General features: G+C 42.9%; 1 protein-coding gene across 2 annotated transcripts in view; it reads right to left on the reverse strand.

Moving 5' to 3' along the window:
* XPO4 (exportin 4) overlaps nucleotides 1–27,639 on the reverse strand; it is a 138,560-nt gene that overhangs the window by 19,838 nt on the left and 91,083 nt on the right. For both annotated transcript variants that reach the window (XM_084650228.1, XM_084650229.1), the window contains exons 10-16: nucleotides 21,840–22,016; nucleotides 19,152–19,294; nucleotides 18,859–19,004; nucleotides 17,168–17,345; nucleotides 14,727–14,886; nucleotides 3,855–4,024; nucleotides 157–331 (exon numbers count right to left, since the gene is read on the reverse strand). In XM_084650228.1, the coding sequence (XP_084506354.1) occupies nucleotides 157–331; nucleotides 3,855–4,024; nucleotides 14,727–14,886; nucleotides 17,168–17,345; nucleotides 18,859–19,004; nucleotides 19,152–19,294; nucleotides 21,840–22,016 (1,149 nt within the window). The remainder of the gene's footprint in view (nucleotides 1–156; nucleotides 332–3,854; nucleotides 4,025–14,726; nucleotides 14,887–17,167; nucleotides 17,346–18,858; nucleotides 19,005–19,151; nucleotides 19,295–21,839; nucleotides 22,017–27,639) is intronic.

Raw genomic sequence — 27,639 nt, forward strand, 5'->3', positions numbered from 1 at the left:
TTTCAAGACAGTCATAGAATCACAATGAAACTCTAATATTAAAAAAGTCTCTAAAGATGTTGAGTGTGCAACAGTAGTGTTGAATTCAAAAGCTAACTTTGAATTCAGTTTCATTGCTTGCTGAAATGAAGGTGACGGAAATTTAAAATGTCTTACCTCTGTCCAGTATTGCTGTTTTGTATCTGTGTCCATATGAGCAAAACCTCCTAAAACTAGAGCTTTCATTAGTGTTCTCTGCACAGAACTGGACAAAAAGTGAAGAGGTGGGCTTCGCCTTGCAAACTGCTTAGCTAAATTCCACCAATTCTCACACTGAATTACTAAATTTGCCCTAAAAAATAAAATAAAAATAAAAGTAAAAAAACTGCTTACTCATAGAAAATCCTGTGGAAACACATACAATCTGACTGCTTCTACCAAGTACTCTTACTTGAAATTTTGTTAACATTTTTTTATTCATTTAACTTAGGATTTATACCTAGTCTCTATTCCTTTTGACATTCATCTTATTTATGCCTCATTTCTAGATGTCTGTAACATTTAATTTATAAATCATTTAATGTATGAGAGAAAAAAATGGGAAAGTACTTTGTAAAGTCCCATACTACCCTTTATTTGACACCTTGCATGTATTGAGCTCAAGCAGTTTATTTTGAGTTTTGTTGTTATAACTCTGAGCCTAGAGACTCTGAAGTTTTAGAGAATTTACAGGAGATTCAGATTAAGGAAAAGAAAATCTGTTATATCACAGAGTTCTGTTTAACCAGAAGAACACAAACCAGCATCGTCTTTAGCCACTGTACCTTCTTGCAGTTTGGAAATCTGTACAGATCAAAACAATAACAAACAGGGCATCTCTTGTGTATCTCCAGAGCTCCTCAGCTGGTGTCTGGGAAACAAATTTCTGTCTCTTCTGGTCACAAGAGTAGTCCAGTCCCTTTAAGAGTCTGAACCCAACTATACTCTACCACACAGAGATTGTCCTTGCTCAAGGAGGCATTTCTAGCAGGACCAGATTAAGACAAACCAGGGCCCTTGCCACTCCCTCACATGGGGCCCCTCCTGTACTGTGGTGCGCTCTCTGATTTGGCCAGCAGTGGCACGGGCCACCAACATAAAAGCAAAGAATAAATTTTGCTAGGCTGGTTGCCCTGCTCCTCTTTGCATAAACTGGGGCCTTCCTCATTTCTGGGTCACCCTTCCCTGCCTTCATGTGAACTGGGCCCTCTCCAGAGCAAGGGAGGGCTCTGTCTGCATCCACCTCAGAACAGGACTCACTGTTACCACCTCAGCCAACTTATGATGGGGTAGAAGCAGAGAGACCCCTCTGTATAGGTAACTATGTTCCATCTATTTTTGCCCCCTATGTAGGGAACAAATGCCTGCCTAAGCTCAAATTTCAAACCTATCAATGCAGCTTCTCCCACTCCCATTCCTTTGCCTCTGTCATTTCATCTATCCCTTCATTTATTCATTCCCTTCGCCCTTGATGCATTACAGATCCCATATTCACTATATTCTCCTTTCCACTCCATCATTCATCCTCCCTTTGCTTTTATCTTCTCTCTCACCTCACACATCTGTTAAACTTGAGCTTTCATGGTCTTTTTGTTCAACACACAAAAAAGTGAGGGAGAGGGAGGAGTGAGAAGGAAGGGGGGAGCTGTAGGATCTCCCAAACCCCCAACAGGCTATAAGCATCAAAACATGGGCTCTCTTCCTTCCCAGTCTACCCAGAGTGCACCAAACCCAGTGGCTGGTCCTCCCCAACTTTTTTTTTTTTTTTTTTGGGGTGGGGGGGGGGATCAAAGTGGAGATTCTGACCTCATTATGTGATTCCAGGAGCTAGGACTCCAACATGGCTCTGTAGTACCTATGCCTTAATCCAACGGTTCTCAACTTTCAATACCGTGATCCCATTTTACACAGAAGAAAACAAATTCTGGAACTCAGGAACACCGCCCCATGTAGTCAAAGAAATGGTGGGTGGTTGTGATCTCCTTAAAATTCTCCTCTAGGCTGAGATCACATGCTTTAATCCTGGATTCCAGACCTGACTCCCAGACAGGACTCAATCCCCTGCCAGCCTTAACTAAAAAGCTCACACCATTATCAAGCTTCCTCTGAGGTACCGCCACTGAGGGCTGGGAGCAGAAATGAGAGAGGCAAGGTTATGGGAACCCTGTAGAGAGCACTGAACAGTGTCAGCTCCTACCTAACACTAAGGAGTTCACAACTGACTTTGGCACTTGAATGCTTTTCCTACTGCGAAAAAGGATGGTCTCATGGTTAAGGCAGATGAATGCTGCTGTGAAGAACTGGATTCTACTCCTTCCTTGCCAGAGTTCCTATGTAATATTGGGCAAGTCACTTCAACCAAGCCTTTTACAATCACTCACTCATTGTGTGTTTCTCATGCCTGACTTTGAAACCCTGGTGTCTGATTTGCAGAAGCACTGAGCACTCGCAGCTGTAACTGAAGGCATGGGGAGCTCTGCTTTGAAGTGCTATGTAATGATTATGTAATAATTATGAAGTGCTATGTAATGCTGAGTATTCTAAAAAATCAAGGCCTAGGCACCTCAAATTTAGTATATACTTTTTACCTTACTCTCTCTGTGCCTCAGGTCCCCATCTATAAAATGGGAATAATACCCCTTAATTTTAGAGAGGTATTGTAAAAATAAATTCACTAATATTTGTGAAGCACTTCAGATACTATAATGATGAGCACCACAGAAAAGCCAGTGAGGAAGTTAATAATTCTGTCTTCAGAGCAGAGTTTGAACAGTGTGTAGTAATAAGGCATAGGGCCACACATCGAACATCAAGCAGAAAACAAAATACTGAATAGTTGCTTGTTAAGAGAGCACTGTCCATTTTGTGCACTGAATGAGGCAAGGATTCTGTGTGAAAAAAATCATGTAATTAAATAATGCAATATTAACATAATGCATATGCACAAAGGGGGTGGATTAAGGTTGCATGTGCAACTTTAATTCTGGCATTTTAAAACGTGCGTGCGTGACTTAGCAACAGTAATAATGTTCTTTTAACACAATACATATGTATTACACACAAAAAACGACTTCGTGTCAGTCTACAAAAGGATAAAACTTTCAAGAATTTGCTGCTTTACAGCTTCTAGCTCCAAGCAAGGCTTTGAAATGTATCACTTTCTCCAAATTCTACATGCTTTTAGATGTTTAAAATTACACCATTTTAATATTCTTTTACAACATAACTATGTTGGCATTTGATTTTTTCAACCCTAAACAGCTAATTCTGCAAAAGTAAATAGCAGTGTAGAAATCCTCATTATGGGATTGGGAGGGTGGGGGGAAAGGCAGAGTTAATTCTTCCTAAACACCTGGTAGTTGAGAGGCACGGGGAAGGAGAGCACATTTCAGTACAATATAAACTTGGGGGGCTCACATAACTGGGCTGACAAGCACCGACAGGCTGATTCTCCTCTACATTATACCAGTTCTGTTTGGTGACACTTCACTGGAGTTACAGAAGCATAAAACTGGTGTAAGAGTGGAGAATCAGGTCTTGAATCTATGTAGTCTAGAACATGGTGGTTATGTCATAAAAGGAGAAAAACTGCAAATTATATAGTTTATGTGCAAGTATGTACATATTTTTAATAAAATACCTTGCATTTTATTCTAGGGCTTGAACAATTTTGAATGCTTTAATTCTCACTTTAAGTGCTCTTAGCTGTGGAAAACATTTAGAACAGTACAAATACTCTTAACAGGTAATATACTTTATATTCACTTTATTTTTGGCCCAATATAATTTTAAGAGATGCAAAAGAAAAATTTGACTTGCATATGCCTGCAGTTTACCTCTCTCTCCTTTCCACTAATGTTACTAGCAACTGAACAGTGTCATTTGCAAGGTCCTGCTCAGAACTCCATACTGCCAGGTTACTGATTACTTTTTCTAAGAGGTAACCCACAATCCACTGGGAACCCTCTGTGTCTGCACCAAATGCTGTATTAAATGGTAGACTTATCTATAAGAAAAAGAAAACAATTAAATGAGTGCATTTTACAAAAATAGTAACTCATTTTCAGACTTTCACAGTCCTTGCTTACTTAACGTACAAGAGTTATGTTGATAAAATGGAAAAAGTATCAGGAAAAAATAGGTAGGAAACCAAACTTACCTCTCACTCTTTGACAAAAAACAGGAAACAATATCAATTTTGTTATAAAACCCTATTTTAAGTATCCTTACATCTATCCTTCAACACCACCTTTTAAAAGAAAGATTTCCCATATATGCAGTGTTGTCATAGCTGTGTTGGTCCCATGAATTAGAGACAAGGTTGGGACCGAACACCTTCTGTTAGCGAGAAACAAGCTTTTGAGCTCACTCTTCTTACCTGAAGAAGAGCTCTGTGTAAGCTCAAAAGCTTGTCTCTCTCACCAATAGAAGTTGGTCCAATAAAAGATATTACCTCACCCACCTTGTGTCTTTTACATTTCCCATGCACAGTTCAAGGTGGCCATAAAGGAATTCCTGCAGTTCTTCAGAACTGAAGACTCTAATACTGAGGACTGGCCTACTCTACCTCTTAGGTCGATGTAACTTATGTTGCTCAGGGGTGTGAAAAAGACACACCCCTGTATGACATAAATTACGTCAACCCAAGCGCTATCCATATCGGCGCTATGTCGGCAGGAGACGCTCTCCTGCTGACATAGCTTCTACCTCTCTCTTGCAGAGGTGGAGTAATTATACAGACGGGAGAGCACTCTTCTGTCAGCATAGCACATCTTCACCAGACATGCTACAGGAGTGCAGCTCCAATTGCTCCCTGAATTTGTTCCATTTGCTTCTTTTTATTGAGGGGGGGGAAGGAGAGCAGAGAAGAGGATTCAAGTGTGACGTTGTACCCCATAATGCTTTATAGAAATATGCTTATGAGTATAAATATGACATAACTGGAATGTGTTTTACGCTAGATATGCTATGTAACACATCTCTGCAAAGGTTATAATCTACTGGATATATTCATCCTATTTGTATGCATGTATTATTTTTGTATTCAAAGTTATGAATATTGGCTATGTACTTGTTTGATTTTAAGTAGCTCAGGGAAGCAGTTGGTCAGCTTCTTGAGAAAAGACTATTTTCAGTAAGTGCCCAATCAAGAAACACTTAAGCGAACAATGAAGTTTAAGAGACATCAATCCACAATTGAACTTTCCTGGGAATGTGGTGTCGGCCTGTAAAAAATCTGAGTCATGCATGGACATGTGACTTGTCCATGTGACTCCAGAACTCCATCTTGCAGGTGGATTCTGCATAGGAGAGGAGAAGGGGTTTCCACCCACAAGAGAAAGTCTATTTAAGCCCCTGGGGAAACCCCTTCATTTTGTCTTCAGCTGGCTGAAGAGGTAGCTTCTCCACCCCCAAAGGACACCTGAAAGAAACAAACAAAGGACAGGAACTACATGGGTGTGAGTGATTGCTAGAGCCAGACTAGAAGGAGGCTAGTCTGTAAAAGAAGCTTATTGGAACATCTCTGAAGGTGAGATTTCATCTGTAATCACTTTCTTACTGTATTAGGCTTAGACTTGTTTGTTTTATTTTATTTTTCTTGGTAATTTGCTTTGTTGCGTCTGTTATTACTTGAAACCACTTAAATCCTATTTTTTAAATTTAATAAAATCACTTTTTTACTTATTAATTAACCCACAGTATGTATTAATACCGGGGGGGGGGGGGGGTAGGGGGAAGAGCTGTGCATACCTCTCTATCAGTGTTATAGGGGGCAAACAATTTAGGAGTTTACCCTGTATATGCTTTATACAGGGTAAAACTGATTTATTTGGGGTTTGGACCCCACTGGCAGCTGGGTATCTGAGTGCTGGAGACAGGAACACTTCTTAAGCTGTTCTCAGTTAAGCCTGCAGCTTCTGGGGGACATGGTTCAGACCTGGGTCTGTGTTTGTAGCAGGCTAACGTGTCTGGCACAGCCAGGCAGGACACTGAAGTCCCAAGCTGTCAGGAAAACAGGCTCAGAGGTAGTCTCAGCACATCAGGTGGCAGTCCCAAAGGGGGTTTCTGTGATCCAACCCGTCACACCAAGTACATAAAAGATAGTTACAAGGAGGAGAGAGAAAAATTGTTCTCCTTCACCTCTGAGGATAGGACAAGCAATGAGCTTAAATTGAGCAAGGGCAGTTTAGGTTGGACATTAGGAAAAACTTCCTGTCAGCGTGGTTAAGCACTGAGTCTGGAATAAATTGCCCATGGAGGTTGTGGAATCGCCATGGTTGTCGATTTTTAAGAGCAGGTTAGACAAACACCTGTCAGGGATAGTCTAGAATAGATAATACTTAATTCTGCCATGAGTGCAGGGGACTGGACAATATGACCTCTTGAGGTCCCTTCCAGTCCTATGATTCAATCATCTAGCCAAAAAGAAATGCATCATTCACCACTCTTATAATCAAAAACAATATAAAAATTAAGATTCTGAATAAATGTAAGCTATATAATTGCTTAAATAATGTGTATAGATCAGAGGTGGGCAAAAACTATGGCCTGTGGGCCATATCCGGCCCCTGGGACCCTCCTGGCCAGTCCCTAAGCTCCTGGCCTGGGAGGCTAGCTCCTGGCCCCTCCCCTGCCGTTTCCCCTCCCCCGCAGCCTCAGCTCACTGCACCGCCAGCACAATGCTCTGGGCAGCGGGGCTGTGAGCTCCTGGGGCAGCGCAGCTGCAGAGCCCGGCCTGACCCGGTGCTCGGTGCTGCACGGTGCCATGGCTGGCTCCAGCTGGACAGCGCAGCTGTAGCGCTGCCAGCCACCGGTGCTCCAGGCAGGGCGGTAAGGGGGCAAGGAGGTGGATCGAGGACAGGGGAATTCGGGGGTTAGGGTGGTGGTCAGGAGGCGGGGGTGTGGATAGGGGGCGGAGCGGTCAGGTTGAATGGGGGCAGGAGTCCGGTGGGGGCAGCCAGGAAGGAGGGGGTGGCGGGGGGCGGTCAGGGGCAGGGATTCCGGGGATAGGGAGAAGCAGTGGTTGGATGGGGCAGGGGTCCCGCGGGGGGCAGGGGGGCAATCAGGAAGGGCGGGTTGGATGGGACAGCGGGGGACAGTCAGGGGCAGGGGTTCCGAGGGCGGTCAGGGAGAAGGGGTGGTTGGATGAGGCAGAGGTCCTGGGGGGGCAGTTAGGAATGAGAAGAGGAGTTGGATGGGGCGGCAGGGGGCAGTCAGGGATGGGGGTTCCAGGAGCAGTCAGGGGACAGGGAGCAGGGGGCGAGAAGCAGGAGAGGGTATGGGGGCGGGGGGGTAAGGGCCGGGCTACGCCTGGCTGTTTGCGGAGGCACAGTCTCCCCTAACTGGCCCTCCATACAAATTTCCGAAACCCAATGCGGCCCTCAGGCCAAAACGTTTGCCCACCCCGGCAGAGATATATTGTATCCTCCTGGTTCACAATTTTTTTTTTTTTTTTAATAAAGGTTACATTTAGTTGCAAATCAACATGTTCTAATGGTTCCCAACCAATAAGAGGAGGAGGTTACTTACCTATAACTACAGGTTCTCCCAGATGTGTGGTCCCTATCTTTATTCCAATCATGGGTGCACATGCGTGCCATGTTCTGGAGCTAGAAGGTTTTCATAGCAGTGTCCATTGATCTGCACGTGCATCAAGAGTCCTCGTTCTCCCAGCAATGCCTCTTCAGTGACCCTCTTAACACCAAGTATTCCAGCTCGCAGCAAAGGGGATGGAGAGCGGGTATTGGAATAGGGACCACATATCTCAAAGACCCTCCAGTGATAGCAATTATATACCTTACATTTATTCAGAGTATTATTTTTATGTATTCCAATGTGGGTGAGTAGCAAGTAGTAATCAACATGGAGATGGAAATGCAGGCTGTAGAACTGCATGTTCGCAGCCGCTCCTTCAGCGATGGCATAGCACAGTGGTCCCCAAACTTTTCAGGGACATGCCCTTCCTTACCTCTGTACATGCCCTCCATCCTGGGAGGTGGGGCCGGGAGCGGGGCCATGGGATGCAGAAAGGGGTAAGGGGGCCGAGGCTGGGGCCAGGAGCAGAGACCCGGGCTCAGGCCGGGGGTGGGATGTGGCGCAGGGCTGTGGCTGGGGCCAAGGCAGAGCTGGGGCCAGAGCGGGATGGGGTGGCGCTCCCTCCCCACCTACCATGGGGGCTGGCCTGGGCCCTGCTGCAGCCCCCATGAATGTTCCTTTGTGCCCCTTAGGGGGATGAACCCCAGAGTTTGGGGACAACTGGCATAGCAGAGGGTGAATATGTGAACGAATTGCCATGTCGCTGCTTGACAGATGTCCTGCCAGGAAATGGCTGCTCGGTATGCCAAAGTGGTAACTTGTGCTTGCATAGAGTGTGCTGTACTTGTATCCAGTGGCCATACGTTGGAGTGTGTGTAGCACGTCTGGATGCACCCGAAGACCCATTTCACAATTCACTGGGAAGAGACAGCTTGGCCCTTGGACTGGTCTGCAATTAGTACAAACAGCTTCGGTGATGGGTCCTCTGGAGATAAAAGGCTAAGGCACGTCAGATATTGAGGGAGTGAAGGGTAGCATCTGCATGGGAGGCATATGGCTTCGGACAGAGGACAGGGAGGTGAATGGACTGATTGAAGTGGAACTCCACCACCACCTTTGGGAGGAAGTTAGGGTGCAGTCGCATGGGGACTGTGTCCTTCTGAGGGCAGTTCTATATTACTGGTTAAGTCATCTAACTTATATTGCTCAGGGGTGGGAAAAAGCTCCCCTCCCTGAGCAACACAAGTTTCGCGCTGTCCACACCAGCGCTATGTCAGCGGGAGACACTCTCCCACTGACACAGCTTACGCTTCTCACTGAGGTGGAGTATTTATGCCAATGGGAGAGAACTCCCCTGTTGGCATAGCGCATCTTTACCAGACACACTGCAGCTGCGCCGATGCAGCACTGGAGTGTAGATGTACCCTGAAACACAGTATGGGGCGGGGTGTCAGCCATCATGGCTGCCAGTTCACTGACTCATCAAGCAAAGGTAATGATAACCAAGAAGATTACCTTCATAGAGAGATGAGAGAGGGAACACGTTGCCAGCAGTTTGAAAGAAGGCTTTATGAGAGCAGATAGGACTAGATTAAGATCCCATGGACCAAACAGATGGTGGTAGGGTGGATAAATACTGAGGCGCCATCCACTGAAGGGAGGAAGCACTCAGTGCTGCCAGATGGCCCAGAGGGAGCGGATGGTGAGGCTCACCGTCTTGAGCTTCAGTAGGTAATTGAGGATGATGGGAATGGAAATCTCACCAAGATGGTGGTGATGGCAGTAAGACCAAGCGGTGAAACATTTCCATTTAGCCCGGTAGCGTGCCATGGTGGATGCCCTCCTGCTTTGAGTAAGAATGTGGCATACTGGGGTAGAGCATGCTTTGTCTAGCCTCAAGCTCTATCCAAAAACTAGGCCATAAGGCAGGGGTGGACAAACTCTTTGGCCCAAGGGCCACATCTGGGTATGGAAATTGTATGGCAGGCCATGAATGCTCATTAAATTGGGGTTGGGCTGTGAGGGGGTGTGTGGGCTCTGGGGTGGGGCCAGAAATGAAGAGTTCAGAGTGCAGGAGGGAGCTCTGAGCTGGGACAGGGGGTTGGGGTACAGGGGGGAGGTGAGGGCTCCGGCTGCAAGTGCGGCCTCTCGGGTGGGACTAGGAGTGCAGGAGGGTGCTCCAGGCTGGGACCAAAGGGTTAGGAGGGTGGGAGTGGGATCAGGGCTGGGGCAGAGGGTCGGGGTGCAGGCTCCAGGTGGCGCTTACCTCAAGCCGCTCCCGGAAGCAGCAGCACGTCCCATCTCCGGCTCTTACGTGGAGGCACAGCCAGGCAGCTCTGCATGCTGCCTCATATGCAGGCACCACCCCTGAAGCTCCCACTGGCCGTGGTTCCCAGCCAATAGGAGCTGCTGGGGCAGTGCTTCGGGCGGGAGCAGTGCACGGAGCCCCCTGGCTGCCCCTATGCGTAGCAGCTGAAGGGGGGCATGCCACTGCTTCCGGGAGCTGTGCGGAGCCACAGCACACGTGGAGCAGGGCAAGCCCACAACCTCGCTCACCAACGGGAGCTCGAGGACCTGATTAAAATGTCTGAAGGGTTGGATACGGCCCCTAGGCCGTAGATTGCCCACCCTTGCCATAAGGTGAAGCGGGTTCGGGTTGGGATGCCAGACTCGCCCCTGATGTTGGCTGAAGAGGTCTAGGAGAGTTCGGAGGCAGAGAGGTGCCCAGGTGGAAAATCTGAGGCGGCCTGAGAACCAAAACTGGTGTGGCCAATATGGGGCTATGAATATGACAGTGGCATGGTCTTGTTGAATCGTGCAGAGGACTTGTAGTAGGAGGGCAATGGGGGGAAAGGCATAGCAGAGGTCTCCAGTCCAGGACAGCAGAAGTGCGTCACTTTGGGAGTCCTAGCTCAGGTCTCCCCTGAAGAAATAGACAGGCAACTTGCAATTCTTGCGAGCGGTGAAAAAAATCCCAGCAAGAGGTGCCCCAGATTCAGACTAGGTAGCAGAGAGGAGGGTCATGCAGCTCCCACTCATGGTTGTGGTGGAGAGCTCTGCTGAGTGCATTTGGCCATGGAATTTTGGGTGCTCAGCAAGTACATAGCCTGCAGCATGATATGATGGTGGATGCACTAGTTCCACAGGTGTATTGACTCTGCACAGAGGGATGGAGACCAGGCACCTCCTACTTTGTTGATGTAGGAGAGGAGCTGCATATGCGGTGATTGGATCAGAGAAAGAAATGCCTGGCAGGCTAGACAAGCTGCTGAGAGCTCCTGAACGTTGATGTAGAGCCTGGCCTCTTGCAGTGTCCAAATACCCTGGGCTGTGTGTTGGTGGAGATGGTCCCCCCAGCCCGCAAGGGAGGCATCTGTTGTGATGGTGGCCTGTGGGGTGGGGGTGGTGAAAGGGCTACTGATTACGACATTGGAAGGGTCGGTCCACCAAGTGAGGGAGGCCAGAACTGTCCGAGGAACCACAACCCTGGCGGTCACATGATCTCCTTGGGGTCTGTTCATGAAGAGGAGCAAGATTTGTAGGCAACGCATGTGTAGATCTGTATGTGGTGTCACAAAAGTGCAGGCCGCCATTGGCTGAGGATGGAGAGGCAACGGCATACTATGATGCAAGGGGCACAGCGGAGCATTGTCACTAGGGCTGTCAGCGTTGAAGAGGTCCGATGGAAGGAAGGCATGAGCCACAACTGGGTCAAGCTGCATGCCAATAAAGTTGATCGTCTGAGTAGGGAAGAGCGCTGACTCCTCATTGATGCAGACACTTAGAGGGGCCAGGAGAGCGCGAAGAATGGAGATGGCAGAGCTAAGCTCCTGTTGGGAGAGCGCAATGAGGAGCCAATCAACAAAGTAGGGGCATGCCGAGTAGCCAAGGCAGCGCATGTGAGCCATCATGACCTCAAAGACCTTCGTGAAGACTCACAGAGCTGTCACAATGCCAAAGGGGAGGACTCAGTATTGATAGTGGTGTTGCCCCATCTAGAAACAAAGGAATATCCAGTGGCCCAGGTGGACGTCGATGTGGAAGTATGCATCATTCATATCAAGGGCTGTAAACCAGGCCTCAGGGGGGAAGAGAGGGGATAATAGAAGCCAGCATCACCATATGGAACTTGGATTCTTGGATAAAAGGTATTTAGGAGATGAAGGTCAAGAATGGGGCGGCGCTCTCCGCCCTTTTGGGAATGAGGATCTATGGGGAGTAGAAGCCTCTGCTTAGTAGGGAGGTGCCACAGGCTCTATGGCACCCTTCAGGAGAAGGGCATCAACCTCTTGTTGTAGAAGATATTGATGGGAGGGGTCCCCTGGAGGCTTTTGGGTGGGGGGGCTCTGGAGGGGGAATGAAAAATTCTATGGTGTTTCCTTGGTGGATAATCTCCAGTACCCAATGGTCCGTGGTGATCTTGCCCCAACTGTGGGTGAACAGGGCAATGCAGCCCCCAAAGATGATATGTGGGGCCACAGGTGGCAATGGGGAGAGTTTGCAGCTCTTGACCGACACATCAAAACTATGCCCTGGGTTGTTTTTTGGTGAGAACTGAGGAAGCGGTTGCAACAGAGGTGGTGTGACGGGTGGCACTGGCGTGGGGGTTCCTGGTGCCACTGGTAGTATGACAGGTAGGGTGCATACAGCTTCCTCCAGAGAGGAGGAAGAGGCTGTAGGGACCAGCAATACTGGCTCAACCTCCGCCTCGGAGCCTGATGGTAACAGCAAAGGAGCCGGGGCAGATTGGTATGACGCCTGGGAGAGAGGGTACGGAGGGTGGTAGGTGTCCCAGGGTAGCCAATGGGGCCAAAGAGTAGAGAGCTGGGTGTGCAGAGGGCCTTAGGGATATTGGTGCCACATCACCAAGGCCAGGTCATAAGCAGGAGGTTAAGGTGGGCAGGCAGTAGCGAGAGTCAGACCTACGCTTAGATATCAGAGAAAAGACTGGCTCCGGGTCAGAAAAGCCCTCGGAGTCTGAAGATGCCTCTTGAAATGGGGGAGCAGACGGTGTGGCTAGATCACGGTGCAGCACAGGCACAGCAGGAGCAGGACTGGCTCATTCACCAGAGTGGGAATCGCACGGGTGAGTGATGGGTCAGAGAGCAGTGATGAAGGTGGGTTGGGCAGCTCCAGCTCTTCCATGGAGAGAAGGGGCTCCAGACAGCCAGGGGTTCACGCAGTATCCCTGGTGGCAGCAGAAGATTGCGGTGGAGTCTTCACAGCTGCAGCACAAAGGTCATGCACAAAGGTCATGGAAGCGATGGGGGGATGGGCAGCGAGCATGGAGGAGACAGCACAGAGCGGGGAAGCTCAAGGCAGGGAAGCTTTGGCGCCGGTGCAGTGGGGTCGGCACGCGACTTCTCACCCAAGAAACTTGGGGCAGAAAGGCTGTGCTTGGAAGCAGCCCTCGATAGGGACTTGCTTCTGTGCCTAGGAGAGTGCTTCCTACTTTCATGCCTAGGACTGTCGGGTCCAAGGCAAGAGAAGAGGTGGCATGGAACCCGCCGGTTCCAATGGTTCCAGATCCGAGTGGGCATGCCGCCTCATGGCCTCCTCCATGAGGTGCTTTCTCAGGCAAAGCTGTCATGCCTCTCGAGTCCATGGCGAAAAAGCCTTACTGATGGCACAGCGATACAGGCTTCCCCGAGGCAGAACAGACAGCATTGGTGCTCATCATTCACGGAGAACAAGCGAGGCCAGGAAACACAGTTCTTAAACTGCAGATTGTGGAGCATAGTCCCCAGGAGGGACCCTGTATGACCCCAACTGGGGAAACTATTACTAATGAACTATCACAACTACATAAAACTATGGAAAACTATCTACACTACAAAAACAACAAAGTAGTACTATATACAGGAAGAGTAAAGGCTATCTTAGTGTAAAGACGAAGATCGCAGAGGACCAGGGATTCCGACTCCAGCCATGTGGCAGTAAGAGGGAACTGAAGAGATGCTGACCAACACGGCCTATCATAACCTGTGCTGGGAGCATGAGGAAGCGCACTGCGCACGTGTGGATCAACGGACATCGCTCCAAAAACCTTCTGGCTCTAGTCCTGACACGCATGCACTTCATCAATCAGAGAAGAATCAGTCTTTCTTTACAAAAATAACTAAAAATACAACCTACTGAAGACTAAGAAGGAGCCTTCAGTATCCCAAATTTCACTCAGGATGATCCTCTGAGAATTTTAATATCCCTGATTATTTCAGAAACAGAAGCTATAAAAATGCAGTCACTCTGCCCTCCTTAGTCAGTGCAGGCCAGCGAGTCCTGTACTATTGATCTGTAGTTCAATTGTGTCGACAGGCTCCAATCAGCATCAGAGCTCCATTGTGTTTGTCCTGTTCAAACAACATATAAGACTGTCCACGCCACAAGCATTGCCAATGAAATAAAGGGTGAGGTAATATCTTTTATTGAACCAACTTCTGCTGGTGAGAGAGACCTGAAAAAGAGCTCCGGGTAGGCTTGTCTTTCTCACCAACGGAAGTTGGTCCAATAAAAGATATTACGTCACCCACCTTCTCTGTAATATCCTGGGACCAACACAGCTACAACTACACTGCATACTGAAATAGTAACAATGTGGACATGGGTATGGAACATAATGGAGCGGGGAGGGAGAAAAAATGACTAACAGGAACGTTAAGATCACACAATTTGGACTCTTCTTAGGTTCTGGGGGTTCCTCCCCATCCCTGCTTTTTTTAAAAAAAATCCAACTAAGTGAATTAGAAATATTAATGAATCTCTATCAGGCCACCTGCCTAGCCGTTATCATTAGGTCATTTACTGTGACTATTACAGTGGAGATTAATCTCAAGAGATTTGAAGACAGTAGTGGCTCAGATAGCTTATCTGGAGAAGATATTCCATCAAGTGACAGCATGAAGGATGTCTGCCTGCTATCTCTCAAAGCCTACAAAATGGCATTTAAAAATCACAAAAATTATTTTTAAGTTATGAGCATAGCTACTTCCTCTTAGAAAAAAAATTAAATAGAAAACACTAATTTTTCAGGCTATAACTATATACACTAAATTCTAAAACAAAACACAGCTGGAGGTTTAAAACAAACTCTAACATCCACTTTCATACAGTAGTGTTAGTGTTATATACTCTACAGTCCATTAAGGCAATCAAAATTGCAGTTAAAGTCTTACCTGGTCATACAGTTTTTCATCCACTAGGAGATAGGTTTTTGCCCAACGCTTAAGAAACCATACAATATCTTTTCCCATTTGTGGACTCAGAAGGTGTGTTAGATCCGCCCTTATTGCTCGAGATTCTACTTCTGAAACTCTTAGAATAGCAGATAATAACCTGCAGATATGAAGTATAATTAAGATACTTGACTTTGGGTTTTGGTGGATTTTTACCTTTTGGAGTTTAAGCAGGGTCAATTACCCAAGCAGGGTGGCATGGCCACAATAAAGATTTCCATTCTTCATGGAATGGGGTGGAAGAAGCAAGACATCACCAAGTATTTCCTCTTTCTATGGATGGAGTGTAAGCACCCTCAGGATATTCTCTCTTTATACATGGATGGTGGGATGGGATAGAGATGCTAGAATATCCTAGTCAAGTCCAAGAGAATGCATTTGAAATTGGACTCTGAAATCTCTGCAGCAGGAAGAATTCTCTCCAGTACTCTGACATCAGGGGAAATGGGAAATATTACAATTGGAACACTGCCTAAAGGACTTTAAAAGCTTTTACTGAGACATCAGTATTTCCCCTCTCCCTCGCATTATTACCTATAAACTTTGGACAGTCTGAGGAGCATGTGCAAACTAAATCAAATCAAATACTGAAAGTAAATTATCTGACTATTTTTGTTACTGTACAGTGTATATACTTCCTCCCCCTCAGCCATATCCCTGATAGACCCTAGCGACTCTCTTCCTTTAGAACAGATTTTATTCCCTATTCCACTGGACACACACAATTGGACAGTATTGCTGCTTCTTTTTTTTTGCCAGCTAGAGGGAGGGATCATCAAGGAGCAACATAAAGGTACTCCTTTACCTTTCAAGGACGAAGTATAACACTTCCACATCACTTCTAGACCTGTCAATCCAGGGACCAAATGAATGGGAATGAAAAGCCATCTCTAGCCTCCTATAGTAGATTAAGGCTGGCATGAGACAGACACAGAAAACTAATTTTAACCCTGGGTGAAGTAATTTCCACATCCATTAGTGTGCTACATGATCCCCTTAATTTGAACCCTCAAACTCTGAGACTCTGCTTTGAGCCATTGTTTTCCTTTCTTCTTCCTTCTTTCTGCATTAATCCCATCAAGCGGGGTCAGTGCTGAATTCTCTCCCTCCAAAGTGCTCTGTTCAATGCCATATCCTCTATCACAACACGTTAACATGTCTTCCTTTATGACATTCCACCACTACTTCTTGGGCTGGCCTCTGTCTTTTTCCTTCAGTCTTGATCTGTTGGGATTCTCTTATCCTCATACCTGTCAGGACTGTACTTTACATGACCAAACCATCTGAGCCTGCACTCCCTCATTTTTTTTGATTTATGGGTCATATTTTAAGCATGTCTTTAACATACACATTCCTCGTGCGGTCTTTTTTCTGACTCCACTCACCCATCTTAACATCTGCATTTCTGTTCAACAGATCATTTGCTCATGTTTCTTCTTTGTTGCCCAACACTGAGCACCATACACATCATTCTTCTTCCCAAAAAGGATGGAAATCCCTTCTGAACCCCTTACGCTGGTCCTTAAAATAGGCCAGTAACTGAGTGTCTGAGCGACAGCATTCTTTCCCCACTGAAGGCCAACAGAGTGCTTCTGGAGCAATCCCAGGGACCAACAGTTCATGACAGAAGCAAACAGTCCCATTTAATACTTTGGAAAGCTTGGCAAACGGTCATTTTGTTTATGCATGCTGTAGAAGGCAGTATGCAATTAATCTATATAGTCTTATCTAGAGATTTTAATTCAATGATATTTCAAACATTTAGTCTCATATGTTCAAAAAAGAAACACTATTTATTTTGGTTCTTGATATATACTGGCAAAAGATATTTGTTTCTACAAAGATGTTTCTCCATCTCTACTGCAAACTGAATTCTGCATTTCTCTCCAGGAACTTGCTCCACCTTCCCCTGATGACTACCTACTTACCTGTCCGCTTACTCTAGCTCTCTACTCTTGGGACTCTCCTAAGTCTCTCACAATTTGGAGTTAGAGGAATAATCAGTTTTATTTGTCTTGCCCCATCTTCAATACTTTCCAATCCTACCTTTTCCCATGCCACTGAGTCACCTTTAGCTTAAAATTTCACCTTAAGACTGTTACTTTAACCTACAATTGATTTAATTCTTCCTACCTTTTCTTTTCTACCTTTATAGCATTACCTTATTATCCCTGTACTATAACTAATCTGACAGAACATCTACTTAATTTTAAAAGATATAAAGAGAGATCTCTTTTCCTTTCCCATATTCAATGTTCATGCATTGTTTCCCTTTTTCCAAGATGCCTTCGACCATCAATAGTTTTATCTCCTATCTACCTATATAAATTTGTTTGAGATATTCTGAATGGAAGCTGCTATAGACGGTGTTGTAGTCTTACCTAATTACAGAATCAGTTCTGTTGTATCCTGGGATGGAAGAGGCCTTTTCTCCTGGAGATCCCAGGATCTGAAGTGTTGTATTGATGTCAACCTCAGTTGAATGCTTAATGGAATATTCCATTACTTCTGGAGGTATTAGTGGAGTCTCTCCCTGAGTATCATTAGCTAAGAGGTAGCCTAAAGTAGAGAGAGAGAGAGAGAGAGAGAAAGAAAGAAAGAAAAAGTGACCACAAGTTTTTTGCCCTAGATTAAGTTTTTCCATTTTAGGACTTTGCTTTTTAAGTCTATTGGCTTTACAGCAGAGGTTAAATGGCATTGGAATCAATCCTGACTAACAGTGCTAAATATATATCTTAATCAATTATGTATTTCAGTACTGTGTACACAGATGAGAGAAGAGATCCTAAAATTATAACTGGAAGTTAAAGATGAAAAGTAATCCCTGAACAAACAAAATACAGAACACGTTTGCATCACCTGCAGATACCAGAACTGATGCCTCTGTAGAATAATAATTTTTTACACTACATTTCTAATAGTTTTTTTTCTGCAGCCATGTGATAAAATGTCTTAATTTTACAGTTTCAACTCATCTGCACTCTGCCCACTAATCAATCTAAATTGAGATTGCTAACAATCCAAGCCTTTTAGTAGCTTTCAAAAGAATGCCAAACAAACTTACCACAAAAAAAGGTTTCCTTCTTTTCATAGTACGCGTACCTCAGGTAGAAGAAGGTATTTAAAAATACAGTATGTCTGATGTCCAGGATAGGCAATATTCGTTCCTGGTCTAGTGACAACTGTAATGTCCGATGTACCATAACTCACCAGAACTAGAAATAAAAACTTTATCCCAGGAGGGATAATGGTATGGCTAGTAAACTGTATACCATATTTACATCAAGATCTGGTAATCACTAAGACATCAGACATTCAAAAATCACAAAACCCTGTTTTATTAAACATCTTAAAAGATGTACATTTTTATTTCAATATTTCTGCCACTGTGGCATGGGCATAGTAACTAAGGTAATTTGGTTTTATGAATCAATATAAAAGATAGTACCAATAAAAAGTTTGAAACTTAAAAATGTTTCAAAAATAAATTGCCCTAAAATGCAGCAAAATATGTATGGTGCTGTGTGGTTGCATCAGTGTTTTATTGACACTCTATTTGGGATGATCTGCATAACTCACTCAGGTCTTTGTCACTCAGTAACATGGCCATCAGAAACTCATGCCAGTAAGTTCTTTTTGCCATTACATACCTCAGATATTCTCTATTTATGATCTTTCATTGACAGCAAGCTACCTGAATATGGCGACTGACTATACTTAAGAACAAACAGGTCAAAAGTGTATGACAAAATCAGTACAAGCACAGAAAGTAAGATGTCTTCTGTTAACATTTTTCTAAGCATCTTCATAAGAAACAAATTATTTCTATCACAATTAACATAAGGAAATAAGAAAAAGAATGATAAAGTAACCCAGTATTGTTGAAAGGCAAATGATACGTTTGCCTCTATAGTTTGTGAAGTATCTATATGAGACGAAAGATAATGACCGCATACAAATCAATTACAAGGATGAGACATATGGATTGATAGATGCACTGCAGTTTTGGCTGAGGAGCTCCAGTTTCAGATACAGTATACCAATATTTTATGTGTTTAACACTTCCACTAACCTGTGACTAAAATAAGCCAATGAATATCCTCATACAGGTCATCAAGCACTTTATTGTCAATTGACCCTGATCCTGGTGAGGCAAGTAACTGCTGCTGATGTCTTTGCAACTGACCATGGAGCCTTGTCACTCTGTCTTCTAATAAACTGAAGAAAAACAATGAGCAAATAACTTTATGTAGTCATTACATAAATTAAGGTTATATTAAAGAATTAAACTCTGCTTAACATGAGATATTTTTGTTTAAATCATCTGACTGAAGTACAGTACACTTTTATAATTATCTCTTGTACCTTGTAAGAAGAGGTATACAGTGTTCTGCAGCAATTCTTCCTAGCATGCCTACACTGGCCAGCTGGTCAGAGAACTGGTCTCTATCATCTTCCTGCAGTTCGCTTATTTCTTCTTCCTCCCGAGAGGCTACACCATTGGCAGTCTGATATGATTTTAAATAAGTTAAAAATCATCAATCAATGTATATTATACAAGATATCTACCGTGTTAAAAATATCAGACTATGCAAAGAAGAAAAAAAATCACTTTTCTACATGCTTTTCAATTTTTTGGTGTTCCAGATGGAAAATCAGAAATGTAAGTTTAAGTTTAATAAAATATACGTAGAAGAATTAAGAAAGGAGCTGGTGACTTAATGCCCATGGTTTTCTGGAATCAGGGGTATGACTAGGTCTTACCTCTGAAACAATCACTGAACTCAATTCTCTTATAAAACTGGAATGCAATAATGTAAGTCCAGATATTGAATGAGACTATTTCTAATAAATGGAGGAATTACAGACTGGCCACTGGATGCCAGTGACAGACAAAACATGATAGGAGAAACAGAAGGAGAAAAAAACAGGAGGAAAAAAATCTCACCCTATCTCCCAAACTTTTCTATCTGAATCAGGAGCTCAAACAAAATGCAACCTATGATAGGCCAAGTGAAAATGGCTTTAGGTGCATTTGGCTAACCCCACTGATCACACAGAACAGGCTCAACCAATCAAGGAAGAGGCAAAATATACAGTTTGCTCTCAAGGACTAGCTTTGGGCTTGAAATACGTCACCAACATACCAATAAAATTGCCATAGACAAACTGAGCAAAAAGATTCTAAAATTCAAACACATCACTACTGGCTCACAGACACTAGTTTAGACACTAACCAAGACTGAATTACTACATTTGCTATCTGAGTCACATATACAAGAGGCCAGGAACTAATATTTTAAGCTATGAAAACACTGAGGCTGGATATTTTGTTTGCCAACTTCATACACAAGTCATGACAAAGACAACGTTGGCAGTTCTAGAGATTTTATTGGGAGTCCTACCATGTTTGATGTTTTAAAATCCTAGCTCCTGGAGTCTTGTTATTACGTAAAAATCAGAGCTTTCATTAAGGAAAAGAAAAGTTTCCAGCCCTCATTGTTTACAGAGTAAAGGTTGAAAAAGTGAATACTGAAAGCTCAAAAAATCAGAAGTGAAATAAGAACCACCTTAATTTTTTTTTATAAATCTCACGATTTTTAGTAAATCTCTATTTTTGAAAACTCAGGTTGGTAATATTGCAAAGACCCCTTAAGTACATCACGACTTATTTCCAAGAACAAATACACTACATTTATGGGAAAATGGATTTCAGTGTTAACTGGAAAGTTAAGTATGAAATTGCAGTAGTTGATAAGAGAGAGAGAAGATTGTGTGTCAGAGAAAAGTATCTTTTTGCTGTCATTCTAGAAAGGAGCTGGGAAACTGAATCCAAACCTTAAATCCTCCCGAAGTGCTTTTAAATGCCTCTTTTCTTTATCTAAACTGGCAAATAATTCTCTTTTGGTCACTTCAAAGTTGCAGCTGCTCACTGAAGAGTGCTTTCCTATTTGAAAGTTCCAGCCACTGCTTTGATATTGAACAAGCAGCATTCTGAAATGCCAGCTGTGGCTTTTAAAAGGTTATTCATGGGATAAACGACTTATCTCACAGAAGGACATGAATTAACCTGTGTATACAAGTTATGTCAAGACTGTCTGTTATGAATTCAAGGTCTCTTGTAAAATATTCTTCACTATACTGAAACTCTTACCACCATCTGTTAGGCATCAAGAGAAACGAAGTAGGTTTATATGGTATTTTTCGGAAGTGAGGTATCTCAAAGTCCTTTAAATACCATCAAGTTCGATATTACTGTATAAAAATTGGGCAATCATTAATATGCTCAAGATTTACATTCAACAGTCTACATCAGAACCTGTTTTAAGGGACAGAAGGTTGGGATTGATTACTTTAGAAGGAAAGGATAAAATGTTGGGATTTTCCCATGAAAATGCCATGGAATGTTTAAAATTTCCTCCTGGACAGCTAACACAGAAAGGCTGTATGGACCCTGGTTTACCATTTTATCCAAAAGGACAGTATCTCTACTAAAGCAGTTTCTCCTAGTCTAAGCCCACAGTCCTACTGTGTATCTGATAAGTTTACACATATAAAATACACTTAAAAGGGGACAACAAAATAAGAATTTGGTGGCTAAGTACAGAGAGAATTAACAAGCGCACTATCAGGTTTATAATTCCATTGAAGGATTTTTGGTTTCATCAAAATTCTGCAAAAAAGGTAGTAATTTATTTTGTCACTAGACCCAAAGATGGAAGGATAAGAGGTAAGCAAATTTTTCAATTATAGGGCTATTTTATATATTTAATAAAGCCAAGGTTTTAAAAGCATTCTCCACCACTGCTCTCCCCTTATCTTCTCTTTAAGATGAGAGGAAAAAGGCTGTCAAAGAACCCTCTCCTGTGTCAAACTCAGCACAGAGTAATTGCTAATCATGTTTTTTTCATCACTACTGCAAACCATGTAAAAAAATTTCTGTTACCTCCTTTAATAGTTACTTAAGTCGTGTATATCTAAGAAATGTTTAATTACTGTATACACTATCAGAGTGCTTATTGTTACCCCAAGAACCGCACATTAAGAACTTACCAAGTTCCTTGTACCATCAGGAGCAGCTAGGTGGCACTGAATATAAGAATTAAAAACCTGAACAGCATGTTGCGTAAAGAAGCCTTTGTGGAAATGTTTGTCATCTTGTACCAAGGTAAGCCAGGATTCCAGCAATTTATCATATGCCTCCATGTATACCATGTCATCTTTGTCAAGCTGTAAGAAAAAGATTATTACCAAACTAAACAAAGCGAAACAAATCAAAATTGCATTAGTAATCATAAATCTTTAACAGATATTCTACACATTTTTATAAACAATTAATATAAAGATCTGAGCTGAATTCAGTTACAACTGCTATAAAAGATACACACAAGAGTTCAAATGGATTCCCTGACATATCACATCACATGACAAGGGCCAGCAAGTTTTCATGCTGGTTATACTTTTTAAAAAACTGGTAATCTAAAAAACAAAAATAAAGTTAAGAAGATCCTTCCCTGCACCTAAAAGTTTAACATCAAAATCTTCTTCCCAAATTACAACTTTAAAACCTAAAGATAGGCACATAAATAAGTAACCTGATTTTCAAAGGTGATGTGCACTCACAGCTCCTCTTGATACCAATATTATATTATAATACATAAAATATAAAATATAATATAGTCACACACACATAATTAAGGCTGTGTTTCTGTCACAGAGGTAGCGGATTCCATGACTTCCTCAGCTACAGTGGCTGTTGCATCTAACCCCGCGGACAGCTGCTTGAGCACTCCGTGGCCAGCCGCACCAGCCGCTGCTGGAGCGGCCCCAGGGCTGGCCACACTGGCTGCTGCTCGGACAGCCTTCGGCAACTGGCCCTGAGAACCGCCCAAGCAGCAGCTGTTGCTGTGGCAGCCGGAGTGGCGGCCCCGGATGCCGCCAGAGTAGTAGTTTCTGGGGGCCCTGGAGCAGCGGGCCGCCAGGGGAAGTCAGCCCCCAATGCTGGAGCAGGAGCATAGAGCAGCAGGGCCCCATGAACAGAGATTTAGTCACAATGGATATTTATAGTAAAAAAATCATGGACAGGTCACGGGCTGTGAATTTTTGTTTATTGCCCGTGACCAGTCCATGACTTTTACTAAAAATACCCGTGACTAAATCTTAGCCATATATATAATATATAAAATCACACTTTAAAAAAAAAAAAAAAAAGACAGACAAGAAGGTGAAAGAATCCTCTACTCTGGGGAGAAGCACTATTAGGATTTGAATCTTCACAGTACACAATTACAGGTAAACTATTTTTTTTTTTTTTTTATAAAAGAGGCAAAGAGTCCTGTGGCACCTTACAGACTAACAGACGTATTGGAGCATAAGCTTTCATGCATCTGACAAAATGGGTATTCACCCATGAAAGCTTATGCTCCGATACGTCTGTTAGTCTATAAGGTGCCACAGGACTCTTTGCTGTTTTTACAGATCCAGACTAACACGGCTACTCCTCTGATGTTTTTTTATGATAATTCAAAACAAGTCATCAATCTTGGAGACTAAAAATGGCAGGGATCATTCCACAAAACCACACACACAATAGATAACTGAAAGTGCAGGTAAGATGAACATACATTTGAGAGTAACGATCAAAATACTGGAGTGGAGGTTACCATTATACACACAAAAGAATAAAATGCCACAAGATGGAAGGGGGAAAAAAGGGTCTCAAAATGAAGTTACTATGCAGCAGGACAGATGAGGAGCCTTTGTCCAAAAAGTTTCTATAACACTATTGGCTCAAATCATTATTATCCTGAGGCTGAATTTAAACAATAATGTTTAGTAAATATATCCAAATGTCACATAGCTGCCTTGCTAAAGTCCAGTTGGAAAAACAGTATAAGTGTACTGCTGCAAGACCAGCCTTTTAATAAATGGTCCTTATCATGACCTTTGAGCAGGAGGCCTACCATGGTATAATAATTTGGTATAGTAGAACATAATGACTTGATGTCCTCATAAAATAAAAAGTTAGTGACTATGGCCTTAAGTCTGCTCCAGATAAAAGCTTAGTGACTTTTAACAGCAGGCTTGTAGTGAAAGTCCTCACTGTGATGGACATGTGGGCAAGGAAAAAAAAAGTTGGGATGACCAATCAAGATGGAAACATTTTAAGACCCTTTTGCAGCACCATACTATCTTCAAGGTGATCGTACTTTCGAAATCAAAAACCAAGACATTCATAGATGCAACCATAGAAGGGGGTGGGGGAGAGGTCAGGAGGAAGAAAGGAAGAAAGAAGAATTTTATTCAACATAAAAAAGACAAAATTGGGAGACAGACAGCATAGTAAACCAGGGCTGGCCCAAGGCAAATTTCTATCCTCATCGCACATTTTATCCTTTCCTTCTAAAGTAATTTTTAAAGTGTGGTTACTTATTACATCATTGTGCATTTACCTTTTCTATTATGTAAAAACTTGTTAAAATTTACTGTTTCCCTTGCATTAGTTCTTTTTACGTAGGCCTTGCCTATACTGCCACTTTACAATGCTGCAACTTTCTCGCTCGGGGTGTGAAAAAACACACCCCCGAGTGCTGCAAGTTTCAGCACTGTAAACTGGCAGTGTAGACAGCGTACCAGCGATGGTAGCTACTCCTCTCGTGGGGGTGTTTGGTTTTTTTTATAGCACTGGCTACACAGCCACGTTAAAATGCTGGATTGCTAGTGAAGACATACCTTTACTCTTCACTCTTCTCCTTCCCTCTAACATACAACTATCTTTTCCCAGTCTTTATTTTCCATTCAATATCATTTTACTACATTGCATAATAACTGTTCTCTCTCTCGCCCTCTATCTTTTTTCCCAAAAAATATGTTAGATATTCCTCCAAGTTTCCAATCTCTCCCCACTCTCCCCCTAGTGCTCTTCTCCTGTGGACACTTGTGGAGTGGACATTTTTAATGTCACCAAAAATAGCTATACAAAAAGGAAAAAATACCCTTTTTTGAATGTGTTGGTGTGACTACTGCCAACATCTGATTCAGTGACATGCATCTCTCTTGGACTGGAGGATTTTTTCCAGTAACTTTTAGTGTTCTGAATGAGTCATAAAACACAAACAGGTGTTATTAATACAGTATTCATTTTGAACAAAAAAAGCATCTATGCTAATTTGAATTTTCACTCCAAACACTGATCACAATGAACACTCATCCTGCTGGACGTCATCGTGAACACAGTGTAAATTTAACACTATACAGGAATAAGTCTTGAATTAAAACAAAAACATCTGACTGATTAAATGAAAAGCTGTTTCAGGTGTTCTGAAAAGTTCCTGGAATATTGTATCAATGTTCTGGTAAAGCCACTTTTCTAGTCTTCAAATACTTTATAATAAAGGTGTATTGATCACTAGGACCTGAAGTTCACTTCAGCACACTGAATATGTCACTGCCAACAGGGAAGCGGTCTCCAAGAAACTTAAGCTCACAGGTATAGAGTTCAGATTTCACAGTGGTAGCGGTGTTAGTCTGTATCAGCAAAAACAACGAGGAGACCTTGTGGCACCTTAGAGACTAACAATTTTATTTGGGCATAAGCTTTTGTGGGCTAGAACCCACTTCATCAGATACATGGAATGGAAAATACAGGAGCAGGTATAAATACATGAAAGGATGGGAGTTGCCTTGCCAAGTGTGAGGTCAGTCTAATGAGACAATTCACTTAACAGCAGGATACCAAGGGAGTAAAAATAACTTTTGAAGTGGTAAGGAGAGTGGCCCATTTCAGACAGTTGACAAGAAAGTGAGAGTATAGGGTTGTTTTTTGTGAGGGCCCACTGGCAGTAGGTTTTTGCCAGGCCATACTAGTTTTTTCTTCCTTTCCTGCTAGCTAATTGGTCATTAGGAATTTCCTGGGTGATACCATCCATTTCCACACCTGTAGAGTTCTCTAATCACAATCCTGCCTTTTCCAGATTGTTTCTGTAGAACACACACATACCTATGGACTGGTCAGATACATGGCCACAAATGTTACATGTTTGTAAACATGCAATGTCATAACAAACCCAAAAGGCATTAACTCAGAACTGGTAGAGCTGTTTCCTTACTGAAAATCTGAGATACACCAGGTGGTTGAAATGCATCCATACATGCATGGTAAAATCCAGGGCATACAAAAGAGGTATAATTTTTCCTAGTGACACAATTATTAATGTTACTTTTGACAGATAAAAAAAATCACCTATGTTTCCAAGATCTAGAATGGGTTTGAACCTGGCTATTATGAACATCAGCAAACCCTTGGAATAAACCCACTTTGTTCTTTCACCTGGCAGCATACTATTCTAAGAGTAATTTAATTTCTTGCAATCCCTCTTCCTCATGCAGTTGAATCTGAGAATATTTAAGAACAATACTTTGATATAATTTCTCTAAAGCAATTCTGTATCCCATTAGACAATGCTGAGGATTCATGTGCTCTAGGTAACCACAAGCCATTAGAGAAAAGAAATCACTAGTTGCCCTCCAAAAAGACAGATCCTCCCAGGCAGATACTGCTACAGTTTGGCAATTTGCTGTAGGTTTTTGCTGCTTGTGATTTGACTGAGAGATGGAGTGCCCCAATTCTAAGTATACTAGTCACTTCTGATACCATATTTAAGATGCGTAGGCTCGCTCCTTTTTCTTAGCGCCTCAGGAACAGGAGGGTGACTGAGGGTCAATGGGTGGCTTTCCCCCCTTTAGCTTTAAAGACAAGGTCTTCATCTTTTCTCCAAAAGATTCATCATATGGAATATCTTCATGCTTCTGCTGAACCTCTGTATGAAAGCCTTATAAATGTAACTAGTCAAAGAGCATCAGTCCCAGAAATAACTGCATTTAACATCTTTGTCTGTTACAAATCTGTAAAATGGGGCAATTTAGATGAAGTTTGAAAATATACAGCATTTAAGAATCTCACAAAGCGTTATCCCCATTTTACAGATTAGGAAATGGAACCTCAGAAAGGTTAAGTGACTTGCCTCGAGAGCACTGTGGTCTAGTGGAATAAGCATTTGTCTAACAATAGTCAAGACAAGGGTTCTAATGTACTGAGTTGCTCTCTGACCTTGGGCAAGTTAACATCTAAGCCTCAGTTGCCCAAACTGTAAAATGAAAGAGACATTTGCCTACTTCATAACTAACATGGAAAAGTATTTGATAATGTAAGCGCTAATTGTAAAGGTCAGTCAACAGCATAGGTAGGAGAACTCAGGACCTTCTGACAACGAGAAAACCCCCACATAATACATTTTAAAAGCTTTTCAATATAGGATCTTTCTGAAGTTTTTTGTTGGTAAAGCCCAAATATAGAGAAAACCACCTTTTTATAAACATATAATCTAAGAGAAAAATTTTTTAAACATTGCTAATAAATAAGGACAGTTTTATATTCTTAAGTTCTATTTTTACATCACTGTGTAGCAAATTTCCAGATATTAGTTCTCATTATCATAAACAGGAGATGCACAGTTTATCTACCTTACTAACTATGTCTCATCTTCAAATAGCTCCTCTTGGGATTGTTTCATTTTTAATATTACTCTCCTGGGCAAAGAGGTAGAGGGGTAGTAATTGCTCATGTATGTTCAGCCAACAGCTTTGATATAACAACAAAACACTGAATTACCTGACCATCTAAATTTGTAAAAATGACATCTGAGTCAACAGTCAAGGGATACTTAAAACAGCCACTATGACACAGGATGGGGGCAGTAATAGGGAACATCATGGCAGATGCATTCACTTAAATAGAAGTTCAAGCTTCAGGTAAGTTTCAATTTGCCCATATGTGCACATAGCCATTCCAGGC

This window comes from Lepidochelys olivacea (genome assembly GCF_965140295.1).
Source record: "Lepidochelys olivacea isolate rLepOli2 genome assembly, chromosome: 1".
In the NCBI taxonomy this organism is placed as follows: Eukaryota; Metazoa; Chordata; order Testudines; family Cheloniidae; genus Lepidochelys; species Lepidochelys olivacea.